Raw genomic sequence first — 15,361 nt, 5'->3', positions numbered from 1 at the left:
ATTCATCTGCAACAGCAAGGTAAAGGTTTGAGTCATGATGGAGCTCGTGACCTGAAGGGATGCGCAGCTGGTGCTGTTGGATGTCAGCGCATCAGCCTCTGTTGGTGTGAGAGCTGTGCATAGAAACACCACAGGCTGAAATTTACCCTGGGAATATAATGCTTCAGAAGGGCTTCTGATGGAGAAGCAGTATTTCTTCAGCTCCTGAGCCACAGCGAGGAAGTATTTCTGAGAGTATAGCATGCTGCACATTGCAAAAGCTGGCTAAGAAGACTGTGTTGCTTGCTCTTTTCTTCTGCCATTTTTCAGTGACACAAAGCAAAAAGGTTTATCTAAAAGGAATTCCAGCACTGGGGTAGATGAAATGTACATGGAAGCTCCCTACACCATTTTAACACTTGCTTCACTCAGCACTTCAGTGACATTCAGATGCCCTTTGACAGGTCCTGCTCAAGGTGGGTGAGAGCCACCACTCAGGAGGGCCTGGGCAGCAGAGCACCAAGGCTGCACTGAAACTCCAGTGCAGGTGATGCTTGGCAGTGGGACTGCCTGCCCTGCTGTCACATCCAGGAGAGGGCCGGAAATGATGGGACATTCTCAATACTGTGCCATGGCCAGAACGAGGACTGCTCTGCACCCAGGCAGCACCTATGATGCAGTCCTCACTGCTTTGTTCTCAGCTACAGTTCAGATGCATTCAGCTCAACCATCCAGGCTAACAATCAATCAAGGCTAAGCATCTGCAGTTTTCCCACTGCCTGCCCTTTAAACTTATGTTATTTTTAGCTTACTGTATATTAAAGAAAAGTATGCCTGCATTTCTTCTGTATCCCTTCACTTGGAAAAAAAAACAAAAACATCTATTGAAATTATTTTCTCCACTCTAACAATGACTTAACTTGTCTATAACTCATTTCCTAGTGGATACGTCTACTGTAAATGTTGAAAGTATCTGCACCTATGGCTGCTTTCAGCACAGATTGTCCTTCAGCTTGGAAGTTACTGGAAGCAATTCCACCAGGCAGGTCACAGATCCAATAGTCTCTAGTGGCTTTGGTCATACACTGCTCTGGACAGTGCAGTGACAGTCAGCTACGTCCCAGAGTCATTAGCTCTAGAGGACAAAGAATACTCACCCTGAGCAAAAATGGAACTGGACAGTCTGTCTATCTTTTTTCAGGAATTTTGAGGGGGATTTTCTAAGAGCAGATCAGCCAAAGGCTGTCCTGCAGGCATTACAGAATCTGTCAAGCAAAACAAGTTGCCTTCCATCCACCCCCAGTCTGAGCAGGATTGGGTTCAATTCTGGGTTTTCAATGAAACGTGTTTCACATATGAAGAAACACATGACCTCACCTCCCATGAGGTTTAACAGAACCGGGACCTCATCTAATGCCTTAAATTTAAAACAGGCAACAATGGTCATGAATTCCAAGAATAAAGACTGAGTAAGTAAGATGCACATGCACACAAAAAGGATGTTGGACCAAGTAGGCTGGGGTTTTAGGAGATTTTTGGTTTAGTTTAGTTTTGCCACTGAATCAAATGGAAACTGGGTCAGGATCTAACTGCATCATGACGCATTGCTCTCTGCGGTAAATACTGGCCAATGTTGACTTTGTAAAGGAGCACACCGATACACACTGTCAATTTGCAAACACTGGGATACGCAAGCATTTCACAATAGGTCACAATAGAACAATCAGTATTGCCACAGGCAATACTCTTGGAAAAAATATAAGGATTATAAATTTAGCTAAGCTTTTACACCAGGCTTTGGTATGTGAGTATGACACAGTATCTACAACAGAGAAGAACAGGAGGTTCGTTTGTGGCAGTATTTTAACAAATATCAGGGGGAAGAAGTAGCCACAAGAAACAATTACTCAAGCTTGAGTTTAACTGTTTGAGTCTACTACTAATTTTGGTTTGAATAAATGAACAAAGGTTTTCTGGTGACCAGACAAACAGACGCCCAACTGCTTATTTTTTCCAGGTACCTCCATATGGAGAGGACTCACACAAGGATGTCTTACCTTGCTTGGAAAACTCTCCCAAATGCTCCTTCCCCAATATCTCTCACATATTCAATATTGTTCCTGGGATACTCCAAGCTGAGTAGTTTGGGATTGAGGAGAAGAGGCATCCGCTGGTACATGGGGTTAGGGTGCAGCCGGTCCAGGAGGAGTTCAGAGGGCAGAGTGGTGAGTGTCGGTGTTTCTGACTCTCTGAAACAACAGAGCAGTTGTTGGTCAATGTGCATGGCTCCTGATCTATGTCTGTACCTTGGGGTTGGATTCTTCCAGGACAGGATATAGAGGTGTGGCAGGGCTGCTGAAAAAACCTTGCAGCAGTCCCACGTCATTTCCCCAAAATAGCCACCAGGCCACTTTCTACAGAAGGACTCCTCAGAACTTGCACTAGAGCTACCATGGGATTCTCCCTCTTGCAGGAGTTTGCAGGACTCAGAAACAGGCAAGTTCTGTTTCAAAGCAGCATTTGTTGCCTTGAACTGAACCCTGGGCTTTACCTTTTCTTGTTTTTCCACTGCTTTCGGCGACGGCAGCAAACAAGGGTGATAATGCCAAGGATCACGATTAGAGCAAAGCTGGAGATGATCAAGATGATAACATTCATGGAGTATGTGGGGGAATAAGATGGAGGAGGGGGAAGGTTTTGTGTCTCTCCATTTGGTTTTCTTGTTCCTAGCGATAACGATGCTGTAATGAAAACAAAATCAGAAGATGATATCTGTTCCACAGGGATGGGTCTTTCTCTCAAGATGTACTTGTGTACAACTGACTAGCCTGTTCTCCTGTTAGTTACTAACATTACACATACAACAGTAAGACTGTATGAGACGACCACACTAGAGAACTTTTGTATACAGGAAGAAAAGCCCATTTCTGCTTAACAATTGTGAAAGTGCAGGACCTTGTAAAGACAGTTCCTGTAGACCTAGAAACCTAGTTTTGATAAGCAGTCAGATAATTCGCAAGTATTACAGGTGAAAGATCATATCCAATGGTCTCAAAGTGTTCAAATAAGCCAATGGCTGTACTGGGAAGGAACTAAACTCCACAATGTGGACCACAGTGTATCACATGTCCGAGAAGGATTCTGTAGTGTCCACCCAAGGCAAGCATATGGTGATATTTTCCTGGACCATCCTCTTCCCTCCAACAGTTTTGCATCTCAGTGACTTTATGGGTCAAATACAGTAAACTACTGCAGAATTTCACTTTTTTTTTTTTTTTTTTTTAGGGGAAAAAGGAATCAGGTATGTCTCTGCTGATTGTTTTCTGAGCAATTCTAGAAAATGATTGAGAACAGAAATAAATTTACACTATATTTTTAAGGACAGCTAAATTGATACTGACTTGAGTTCCATTGACTTTACGGCATCTCTATTCTCTGTGCAAGCAGAGTTGTCTTGTTTTCAAGCCCCGAGATCCTAAAGCTCAGTGAAATACTAAAACCTTGTATCTTTGATGAAATATGTTTCAAAAACTATTCTTTGAACAAAAAAGAGCAAAAATATTTCCATCTTTTTCAGATTTATTTTTAGATATATATATTTTTTTAATGTTGAAAAAGGAATCACCAGAAGCAAAACAACTCTGGAAAATTTGCCATAAGCTCTACTTTTTCCTTAGAGCACATCATAGCCAACCTATCCCTCATAATACCACAGGAAATCTGATTTCATCTTTTGGCCTTACTGTAATCTCGGGCAAGGTTCTCAATTTGTCTGTCCTCATTTGCCCATCTTTAAGGTATGTATTACACCTTCAAATTGAAGTTGCTGAGTGCATCTGTGCAAAGAACCAGTGCTGCATGAATCCAGAAGACAGAATTAATCAGTGGGGCCATGAGACCCATGGTGTGATGGGCAACATGTCAACACTTTACATGGTCCCAAAACAAGCACAGTGACAGAAATCATAAATTGTAGTCACCTACCATCTCCACAGGGAGACACGCTGCAGTATTCCCAAGTGACAGATGGGTCTTTTGTGTAGCACCAGGGACGCTCATTTTCACCTCCTGGGTTGCGGCAGTAATTCTCAGCATCAGACAGCTCGGGGAAAACCTGAGGAGTCCTTCTGTGTAAGTGGGGAGCCTTGGAGTAGGAAACCATTTGGATTAGTGTTTGAGTACAATTTTTCCTGCTGGTATTAACAAAACAAGGGGAAAAAAAAAAAAGAAAAAAAAAAAAAAAACAGAGAAAGATAGAGGTAAAACAGGCTTGCTTGCAGTAACTTGCAAGAATCACCAAGAAAGCATCTGGCAATGGGAAGGGGGAACTCGCATATTGAAATATGAAGCAATAAGTCAAGCTTCCATCTGCCCAGCCCTTCTGTGGGACAGGGCTGCCCAGCTCTGGGAAACTTGGAGAAGAAGACCCCATTTAGTTATCTCACACTGATGCACACCTGGTCACTCCACTTCTGGCAGGGGATGCCGGAGGCGGTAACGTTGGCCCAGCCCTGGTAAAACTGGCCATTGCCACTGTAGCAAGTCCCTGGACAGGAAAAAAATAAAGAATAAAAAGGAACAAAGTGAGGACAAGCACCATAGAACATGCCCTGCAGCGAGGAGCGACAAGTCATGTCCTTGCACAAGAGCCAAAACAATTAGCAGCAGATCTGAAGCGCACAAAAGGACCAGTGACAGTCACGGAAGAGCTTAGCTTTCTGTTCACGCTGAAATGGATTTTGAGCTCTGTACATAGGATTACATCTGGTAACACCCCAAGGAAGGGAGTAAAGCTTACCAGACTGACAAACAGAGCCATGTGGCTGTGGCTGTCCTCTCCCCCAAAACCAAACAAAGCAGCAGGGGCCCACAGGGATGCTCCAGAGCCAAACCATGGCAGAAAGCAAACTGCAGCACTGGCTGCATGGCTCACAGCCTGCACAGTGTCAGGGGCAGCTGGGGTGGGAGCAGCAAGGTCCTGCAAGGAATGCTCCCCTGCTGGCCTCTGTGCATTGCTTGTCATCTCAGACTGGATGCTTGGGACTGTGGCTCCCAGCATGCGTGGAAACCACAAGCTAAAGGGAGCTACAGATCTGAAGCAATGGTATGGGCACAAAGTATTGTTATTCACAGTGAAGAATGTGCCATTGACTTCACATATGCAAAGCTTACTATGGCTGCAGAAAAAGTCAGCAGGAAATCTAGAGATTTTCACTCCCAGAATAAGCTCCCCAAACATAACTGTGGGCATCACTTATCTTCAGAGGAGAATTTAATGCATGCTGGCATAATCCAGGAAGTAAGAGGGACAACAGAGGAGATGCAGCCTTACACATGTAGCATTTGATAGCTAATTGTGTGGAAACTGCTGACCATGGATTAGCATTCTGGTTGATGGCATGCATTAGGGTCCTCTTGTTAGATGCTGCATTATTAACCTTATTAAATCAATTAGTAAGTCAGCAAACACTGCTGTCACAGCTTTATTTTCAACTGTATTGAAGTTGCAGCTCATAAAAACTAACACAGGAGGAAATCTGTCTCATTCTAAAACAGAGATTTTTTTAAGCAAATGTTTTTCCTCTTCAGTAAAGATTTGCGTAAGGTTTGATCCAGGTTTGAGACAAAGGCTACACATTTTAATTCACTCAAACAGAATTGCCCTGTTTCTCCTGTAGGAGAAACGTCGATGATTGATTAATTTTTGCAGGGTTGTAGTTCTAACAAGATGTTTGTTTAGAGCACCTGAGCACTTCAGTAAAGACCAGAGTAAACAGCAATTCTTGAGCACATCACAATGGCTACCTGCTCTTTTCCTCTTGCATCACCCACTCCACACGTAATTGCTGTTGCAGAACCTCAGCTTTCTGTACACCCATTGGTGCCAGGCTGTACCCATGGGCAGCAGAACACCACCAGGTTTACTGTAGGCAGGTGACTTCAAACACGAGGTTGAGCCCCTGTAGTTCAAGGTGTGGAAGTACCTCAGTTTAGAAATGGCCCATGACAACACTTTGTACCTCACAAGTTCAAGGTAAAATGCTACAATTTGACCTTCTCTGGCTGGTACATAAGCTACCTGCAGTGTCTTTGTTGAGCTGCCATAAAACACAGCTGTGTGTCTGAACCCAGTGTTTTCAACGTCAACAATTAAAAGACAAGGAGAGCAATACCTGAAATCCACCTGAGCTAATAGCTGACATGAAAAGCAGCCTTTTTGCACTGAATGTGACATCAACATGACACCTTTGTGGAGCAAGCTGAAGAGGCTTGGGGGGCAAACAGAAGCATCACTGTGCCTTTAAAGGGCTGAAAAATACCAAGGTCTCACTGGTGGACGTGCTGAAGAAGGAGAGGCTGAAACTGCCATGTGCTTCTGGCACCCTCCTCGTGCTCTATCCCCCACTGAGAGCATGGGGCTGGCAGAAGTCTCAGCAAGAGATGGCTGGGATTTATGGGTAGTTTTGGAGGGACATTAGAGAAACAGCTTCAGGGACAGATGGAGGCAGCTGGATGTGGCACTGGCATGTGCTGCCTGAAGAAGCTGTGCGTGCCCCATCCCTGGAGGTGCTCCAGGCCAGGCTGGCTGGGCCCTTTTCTAACCTGACCTACTGTGTGGCAGTGCTGCCCACAGCAGGAACTCTGGGCTGGGTGGGCTTTGAGGTCCCCTCCAACCCAACCAGTCTGTGGTTCTGTGATTCTATGCTGGTAACCCCATCAATGACAGCATGTAAGGGTGGGACTGCCCTGACAGCAGTCTCCAAAGTACCAGACGCAGCAAAAAGAGAGTATGGTTAGAAAGGCAGCATAACAACTGGCTAAAAGCACCATCGCTCTCTAATCACCTTCAACAACTACCAGCCCATGCTCTCCCTAAAACCTGTGCAGCTGGAAATGTGTTTGTGTATGCCTTAGATGTGAGAGTTCAGTCATCCTCCAGCAACAGCCTGATCAAGCCAGCAAAGACCAGCACAAAACACGAAAAAATGCTGTGCAAGCTGCATCTTCAACAAAAATGCCGTGCCCACCCTCTTGAAGAACAGATCCTGGAGAAATCTACTTACTGGTTATATTCTCCTTCTTAAAATCTGTGAAAAGACAAGACAAGGTGTAAGGAGGGGTTGTGACACAGCCAGGTGCTAGCTGCAGAGGCACAGGCAGGATGGTTCCCACTTTGCACACCACATCTGACCACAGAACAGCTACTGAGAGGCTGTCAGGCCTTCACTTTGGCTGTAAGTCGTGGGTGTCACCGTGCCCTCCTCACCAAGAAAGCAGCTCTGCAGATGACGGGCAGCACAGCCCCTTACCAAAGAAAGGGATATGGGTGCAGGCACTGGGGTCCTGGTGCAGGCTGGGCAGCCTGTTGCACTCGGGAAGAGCGAGCAGCATCAGCCCCGGCTTGTAAATCCCCCGCTGAGAGTTTTCCTCCATTGAGAGCCATTCCTTAAAGCAGTAGAGATCCTTTACAGCAAGGCAATTCTCTCTACATTATTTTGCAAAAAACAGTGAAATACAGTGGTCAATGGCTTGATAACAGCAGCTGCACCTAGCGGTGGTGTGCAGGGGTTATACAGGCGGACAGAAAACCATTAGTGGGGCTGTGCTTCTTTAAGCCAGTCTGTCTGGCTCATAAACCATAAAGGAAACTCCGCATAAAATGTAATAGCTTCCTTTAGGAAACCCACAAAGCTACATTTTTTAATGAAGCAGGGTTATGCTCAAGACGCAACACACATCAAAGACTGTGAGGAGTTCATTTCCATCATTTCCCAGACATTTACTGCCATCTTCTAATAACAAACAGCATGTCTGGGAGTTATCTTAGCATTTTTGATACACCCTGAAAATCTCACCTGTTGTTCATAAATTCTGTACAAACATGCCATCTGTTCAAAACAAGAGGTGAGCTGCAAATCTTAATATCTTAATCTTTTCTAAGATAAACATTTGCCTACATTTTTAATCTCACAGAGCCAGCCTCCCAAATACCTTCTTTTCTCTGCCTTTCTCTCCCCCTTTTTATCTGCCTGCTATCTGCAGCAAAATCTTTGCAGTGCCAGGTGAAATAAATGACCAAACCTCCTCTTACCTAATGTATTGCCTCCCTAACAATGTGAAATATTCACTGGCAAGCCATACTGTGAATGTTTAAATGTTCCTTAGATCTGAAGCTATTTTGTGAAGAAGGCCAAGGCAGTAATATCTGCTCTAGGGAAAAAAAAAAAAAAGAAGAAGAAGAAAAAAAACATAAATGAAACTGTGCCATACTGGAAAGTTTGACTGTTTGTTGTATTAGTTAATTTGTCACTGATTCGTTTATTTATTCACTCATTCTTGAGAGCCTGAGTTGCACAACCAGCTTTGAGGTAATGTACAGAGATGATTTTTGCTGAACTCAGCTGCTGTCCTTTGAGGATGCATGTCCTTCCTGACCAACACAGAATGACACAGTTATGCAGGAATACACTGTTGGCACCCATGCTGAAGGCTTCAGCCAAATTCACCACCTGGCTGGCTGATGCAATTTCATTACTACCAACAGCTTTGGCAAGAGTAGAAGGTCATGAGCTTCAACGACAAACACCATCACTGCAAATCTTCTGCAGCACCAGAAGGATGGAGGTCTCTGGAAATTCTTCCAGGGTGGCAGATCTTTTGCAATGGAGGTGGATGCTTTTCACATCTGCAGGCTGAAGCTACTGAAGACCCAGCTGCCTTGCTTTTGGTTTTATCCACGTCTGGTTGATTCCTTCCTCACTTCCATGAGAGCCAGAATGCAGCCAGATGGTGCAATGTATAGATGTAGCTTTTTATGTTAAACAACAAGTGGAACAGGAATGACCTCCTGAAGTTTTAAAAAAAGAAAAAAAAAAAAAAGAAAGTTTAGCTTGTGAAATGGGAAAACCTGGCATCTGAGGCACAGTCTGACACAGAGAGACCTGGATTGCATTAGCTGCCTTCACTCCTGAAGACAGAGCATCCTTAAACAAGCCTTGTATGCGAAGTGCAGCTGCAAAAAGCCAAAGACCTGCAAGACAAAGACCTCTGCAAGCCTTTCCAGTGCCTCTTTAGAGGGAGGTGGTCCTCAGCCCCTGCCCCGTGGCTGCTTCTAGGGGAGCACGACAAGGCAGCCAGAGGGAGGGGCAGTCAGCCTCCTCCAGCTGAGATCATGCCATTGTTATAGCACTTAATCCCCAGCAGCAAGAGCTTGATGAGATCATATGCAAAGATTACTTCAGAGTATTATTAGAAGTTTTATGTAACGAGACAGAGAGACAAAGACCAGGAGCAGCCGATGAGGACAGGCGGGCCAGGAGCCCACAGAGAGCTGTTGAAGAAGAGGAGAGGACGCATGGACCTGACAAAAGTGAAGGGTTTCCCAATGTGAGACTGTGCCCTATCACTTCACACCAGCAGTGACTGAAATAAAAATAGAGGGGCTTTCTTTTATTATCACAGAACAGCCCATGGTAAAAGCCAGAAGTAACCAAGAATTATGAGATGAAGTATCACTTTTCCTTTCAAGTAGGAAAACTCTTATTCTAATCAATTTGCGTCTGAATATACGGAAAGTTTTTCCTATGTTGTTTTCTCCTGTTTCACTTCATCTTGTTTTGCCAGTGTTTATTTGTCTTGCCCAGTTTGTTCTAGCTTCCAAACCAAAATGCACAACAAAAATTACATAGGAGAGAAAAAAATGGTACAAAGAATAAGTAAAAAAGACAAAAGCACATGAAAACATACCAAGGGAAATCTGTCCCTCAAAAACAAGGTGATTCCTACAGCCTCTGGGACAATTAAATTTTTATTCTTGATGCAGTTCAGCTGAGAGCTGGTGTTGTCTAGACAGTTTGAGCAGAGAGGTATAAAGCTGTCAGTAGAAAGCAGATAAGATAACTGGAAAGCAACCAAGACTGTGCAAAATGCTTTCAGTAGACCTCTGAGGTCTCAACCATTCAGAAGGACAGATGATGTCTGAGCTGTCAGAGTGTGGGGCAAGGGCTTTGGGGAAACTTGCCCAGCCAAGGGGCTCTGGGAACAGGAAACCAGAGGAACACTGTCCCAGGGCTCTTGTCATGAAGAAAGCCACATTTAAATTCACAATAAAATCACTGAGAAAAGTTCTTCGAGGAAAAGAATAAATAGATGTATCTGCAAATTGTCTGGTGGATTTGAAGAAAGATGATGCCAGACAGATCTGTTAGTATTCAGACACATTTGCATAGGCTTTGCCTGCTAGTTGTTGGGCCACCCTTGAGCAGGGTGAAATGAAGCCAGCGCCTTACCCAGCCCTCACTGACACGTCCTGTGGAGCACTGTGCAAAGTCCTTCACTGACAAATGTGTCACGCCTGTGTGGCTCAGATATAAATACTGTCACACATCTTGAAAATAGGCAGAGAGGTGGTGTACTAAAGGGCACAATGACAAAGCAGTGCACCAAGGCAGAGGGGCGCAGTCTGACAACAAAAAGCAACTTCAGCACTTGTCTGCAGGATTATTTGTGGATATTTGCAAATACACTTCTTTCTCAGGGTACGTGCTGCAAGTGCTCGGAGTGAGGAACGCCAAGCAGCTCATGCAACAAATGGAGAACGCAATGCACTGTCAGGCTCCGCACTGGTGTTTTCCTCTGTGCCTTTGTTTCGGAGCTGTGGAAGGAGAAGAGATCAGAAGGGCCTTGAGTACAAAAACAGCGTGCCGTTCACTGTCCTAAAAAGCCCCGGCATAACTGGAAAAATAACTGCCACTAGACTACATCTGGCCCACATCCAGCTGTCCAAGTGCTGCCCCTGTTCCTGCCATGTCTGCATGCAAGACGTGCATTTCAGTCAAGGCACCACAACTGGGGCCACTCTCCTACAAACACTGATCTGAATAATCTGTTTTAGGATACAGTTCATGAGGGACAAGAACTGAGTGCTGCTTTTAGGCAGGAATGTCAGCTGCCCAAACGCGGATCAAAGGGCAACCAGAGAGCAGGTCTTCACAGATTTGTCATGCTAGACAGCAGTGCTAGGGAAAAGAAGAGTATCAGCCCAAAATGTCTACAGAGACTGTTCTCTGCAGCGCACCAGGCAGTCCTTGTGCCATCATGGGGAGCAGGATATCCACCACTAGGCTCATGTGTAGTTAGTGCTCACAGAAAAAGAAGCCGCAAGAGATACAGAGGGTTGAAAAGCAAGACCTATGGAGAGAACTTGGAGAAAGATGGTTTATTCTGGGCTGGGGAAGGCTTCTTCAAATCTTGCTGCAGAAAGGAAGGAGGAAGCTCTTCTCGGTGGCTGCTGGAGTGGACAGAGCGCAATGGGGAGGGCTGCCCAGTGGGCTGCACAGCCTCTGTGCCTGAGACGTGCTATACAAGCACCTGTCAGCAGGGGATTAGCTGCTGCGTGAGATGCTTTGGGCTCTGCGGGTCCTTGCCAGGTCTGTTTGATTGCACATTCCTCTGACCATGAGAGGATACGTGTGCCAGGGGGGAGGTTTGGTTCAGCAGGTGCAGTTACGCTGACAGTGTCTCCAGTGTGGTCTTTTCCAATTCTATCACTGCGGTGATGGGAAGTGCTGAATGATCAGTGTCCTGCCCTGGCCACATCTGCTGCATGTCCATATTTAGTCAGAATTCTGAACATGCACATTTCTGATAATAGTAATGACTATACACTGACCTAGCAAGATCTAACTGGTGGCAATATGTTAATTACTTATATCAACAATGTCATTGAAAGGGATGTATCTTTTCAGCAGCTGCCACCAAAAGCCTGATTTAGCACAAATCTCTGGGGCCTGGAATTCACTCTGAACCCCACCACTGAACACTGCAACAGGCCCCCTCTGTGCATGCAGAAGGGAGAAGAAAGGAAAAAACACAACAATCCAGAAAGCACAGTGCTACTGCATGACTGGGCAGACTCTAACCAGCCACATGCCCCCAGAACAAAAGTGAAAGAGGAGCATGTTGTGTTTCTTTACCTGCATATGGGTTTTGGGGCGGGCCCCACTCCTGAGGGCTTGCACTCCTGGAAGATGTAGTTACACAGCAGGGACTCGGCGGCCGGCTGGCAGAACGAACTCACCGTTTTCAGCTCCGTCCAGGCAGTATGAACAAGCAGCTCTTGGGTCTCCTCGGGGTCAGCATAGGAGGAGTTGAAGAAAACAAGAGCGTTTCTTGACAGGATGGCACTGCACACCTCGCCTCTGTAGGTGCTGCAGTAGCCTGCATCACCCTTATACAGTTTGCTGTCAAGGGACAAAAGCAAACACACAGGGTAAACCCACAGCCCTGCACCAGAAGGGAATGGAGAGGAGAGTGCCAGCAGGGGTTTGTGGATGCATCCAGGTCAGAGGGCACTGCCCCTACGGCACACCTGGGAAAATGACCCTCCCTGCTCCCAGAGTGGGTGGGGAGAGCTGGGGGTGCAGCTGTCCCCATTGATCACCCTGCCAGTGCAACTGGGGTCAAGGAGGTCAATTCTCAACATGCCAACCATTTGGAGCAGCCAGCAGAGCTATTTGTAACCTTGCCTTTTACTTCTCTGTCCAAATAATCCCCCCATTGTCAATGCTCTGGGGTGTTCTTGCTATTTTTCTTAGGAAAACAGGACCTGCATGGGCAACAAAGTACACTGGATGCCCAAAATTCTGCTTTGCAGATCTTGTGATCAGCAGGCGATGCTCTCTGGCCTCAGTTCAGCCACACTGGTTTGGGGTCAACGTTAATCTTTTTATTTATAATAATAATAATTATTATTATTATTGCTAGGCAGCTTCCTCACAACAATCCCCACTGTGGCAGAGGGCACACCACACACACTGTCCTGGTGACACCCCATGTGCCTCCCATGCAAGGTGCATCTTTCCTATGCCTGAGAGGCAAGAGGGCGTACAGGCACGCATAGAACAGCTGTGCTGCTGGCTTTGGTGGGCTGTAGCCTGGAAAGGTCCCATTTTTGTCAGCACACCAGTGTCAGTATTATGTTTCCTTGCTTCTTCGTCATCTGCAGAGACACAGTCTGCAGAAGCAGCGATGTTTCTTGCAGTGCCTTATCGCAGAAAGGGGATTTTGTGCAGCAAATGTCGAGAACAGTCATGAGAGATAAAGGCTGAGCATTGGATCACAGTTCTTATGCCTGTCACACCTACACAGGTGAAGGTGCAAGGCATAAGTCTGCCATCATTACTGGAGTCTCCAAATGTTTTGCAAAAGCCCTGAACCAGGTGTGCCAGCAGCTTAGTTGAGCCACTTTTTTTACACTTTCTCAGGCACTGCTCTTCGCTCTGAGAGCCGCCAGGTCTCAGCTAGCACTTGCATTTACCTTTCAGACTGATTTACCCACACCACACATAGGAATATGCTAGGGTTCTAAAAATAAAAAGTCGGACAAATCGTTCGGCACTCCAGAAAGAACCTGGCAAAAGAGCACCTCTGATCACATACAAGTGTCTTTAGTCATCTACTACTTTGCTTCTAACAAATATCTAAGTGCTTTTTGCCTTACTTGTAGTGATCACTGAACAAAAAAACATCTATTGGTTCTGTGTAGACAGGAGCCTAACATGCAGCTAGACTTTTGTCTGTAAATTTCTAATGTTAGTCAAGTCATGGGCATATAACTGTGATGTGTGCTCCACTAGTGGCTCAGTGCAGAGGCACCGTTATCTGATGGGCCCCACGCTCTGTTCACACTTGTATAAAGGATCCCAGTGTGCCCTCCAGAGAGTCTCACCCGTATCTTAGTATCCAGAAACCCTCCCCTTTCATTTAAGCAAAATTCATTAAATCCTCTTGGTTCATCACTGTCACCCTCCCTGACCCACAGGATCCCCAGGCAGCCATAAAACCCATCCTTACCTCCACTCTGCCAGGGAGGCACCGGGCCCAGCAGTGGCGATGAGTCAGAAGAAAGAAGAAATGGAAAAGACATCATTGATCTGTCATTTCACATTTGTGGTAGCTAAGAGTTACACGGTAGGAAATATGCCTTAATCTTTGGGCCCTCCATAACCACCAGACTGCGTCCTGCATTCACAGAGCGGGTGGCTGCAGCTGCTCCCCCTGCTTGTCCTTTCTTTCTCCCATCAAGAGATGGGGCTGTAGGAGAGATGCAGCCCCCGAGAAGCTCGCGATCTGAGGAAAGCTATTTTCACCTTGCTGTTAGGTGACACCAAAGCTGGGCTGCAGCCACGGCTTCCTCCGCATGGATGGACTTACCAAGTGCTTCTGGGACACAACGTACAAGACAGCACCAAGCATGCAGGAAGCGACAGCTGTGCCAGTCTCCCGAGTGTAAGAATATATGAGGAAATAGCCCAGCGGGGCAGGCATTGGTACTCAAATTTAGCCCCCTGCAAACTATGAGCTCTCCAAGGCCTTCCCTCCTCCTCCACCTCGTTTCCCAGTAGGAAAGCCAGGCCTGCAGGGAAGGGTGAGTTGTTAACGAGCCCCTCCTTCCCAGCATACCTGAAACACTGATGGTCGCGGCGGCTTTGGCAGCACCGAAGGTTTTGCTGTGTTTGTTGGTGGCAAGGCAAGTGAATAGGCCGGGTCGGGTGACGTACACCTGCAGCCTGGAGTCAACCACTCTGTCCTTCACGCTTTCTGCTATAGAGCCTGCAGAAACCTAAGGGAATGAAAAGCCCACTGCAGTGACATTTCTAACAGAGGCAAACAAGCAAACCAAGAAAAAAATAAAAAAAACCAAGAGATTCACCACTTCACAACAAGCTTGGCAGAGAAAGATGCAGCAAGCAGATGAAGATGGCAGAAAGCTGGAGCTGCTGGCATTATTTTGTTGTTTTCATAGCTTTCACAGACAAAAGCAAATGTTCAAGACTTCTCCTAGTCCACACTTCAACAGTACTTCTGCGATTAATTTTCAGTTCCAGAAATCTCAGTTTTTTGTGGCTAACTACTACAAGGACTTTACTAGAAGAATGTACTCAGTGGAGCACAAAATGGCTTTGTGCACCCAAGCCTGGCTATAGGGAAAGTAGCTGTGAACTCACTGATTCTGGATTAATGCAGCCTCTGCCACATCTTCAAACCAGCGGTGAGCCGAGCAAATGCTCTGTCTCCAATGCTCGAGTAGATACCCCATACATTTTCTTCCCTGCTGCCTGGAAATGTGGAAATGGCAGCAGATGTGGTGACATTGGCCAGGTCTTTCCCCAGGAGAGAAATTCCGAGGTGAATGAACTTGGAGCCTGTTGTTTTTGGCCAGTCAGAATTGGTTTTATCTTCAAGCTTTTCCTGCAGCTTTGGCACTTGTTAAAATCAGACACAGCACATCAGGACCATGCTTGGCAAAGGCAGCAGCATAGAGGAGCATTGCCGGCTCTGTTCTTCATACCAGTAGGAAGCATCAAAGGGAAAAGTGGCC

General features: G+C 46.0%; 1 protein-coding gene across 7 annotated transcripts in view; it reads right to left on the bottom strand.

Annotated features, from left to right (window-relative positions):
• Positions 1-15,361, bottom strand: part of MUSK (muscle associated receptor tyrosine kinase) — a 93,027-nt gene that overhangs the window by 10,612 nt on the left and 67,054 nt on the right. For 3 of the 7 annotated variants that reach the window (XM_040655313.2, NM_204108.2, XM_040655312.1), the window contains exons 7-15: positions 14,443-14,602; positions 13,834-13,840; positions 11,955-12,221; positions 7,290-7,465; positions 7,044-7,067; positions 4,437-4,525; positions 3,964-4,123; positions 2,531-2,720; positions 2,037-2,228 (exon numbers count right to left, since the gene is read on the bottom strand). In XM_040655313.2, the coding sequence (XP_040511247.1) occupies positions 2,037-2,228; positions 2,531-2,720; positions 3,964-4,123; positions 4,437-4,525; positions 7,044-7,067; positions 7,290-7,465; positions 11,955-12,221; positions 13,834-13,840; positions 14,443-14,602 (1,265 nt within the window). Of the gene's footprint in view, positions 1-2,036; positions 2,229-2,530; positions 2,721-3,963; positions 4,124-4,436; positions 4,526-7,043; positions 7,068-7,289; positions 10,500-11,954; positions 12,222-13,833; positions 13,841-14,442; positions 14,603-15,361 lie in introns of those variants that run through there. The other 4 variants (XM_046905172.1, XM_040655315.1, XM_040655316.1 and 1 more) reach the window with 4 other exon arrangements.

This window comes from Gallus gallus, chromosome Z (assembly GCF_016699485.2).
Source record: "Gallus gallus isolate bGalGal1 chromosome Z, bGalGal1.mat.broiler.GRCg7b, whole genome shotgun sequence".
NCBI classification, from domain to species: domain Eukaryota; kingdom Metazoa; phylum Chordata; class Aves; order Galliformes; family Phasianidae; genus Gallus; species Gallus gallus.
This window is presented reverse-complemented; position numbering and strand designations above follow the sequence as displayed.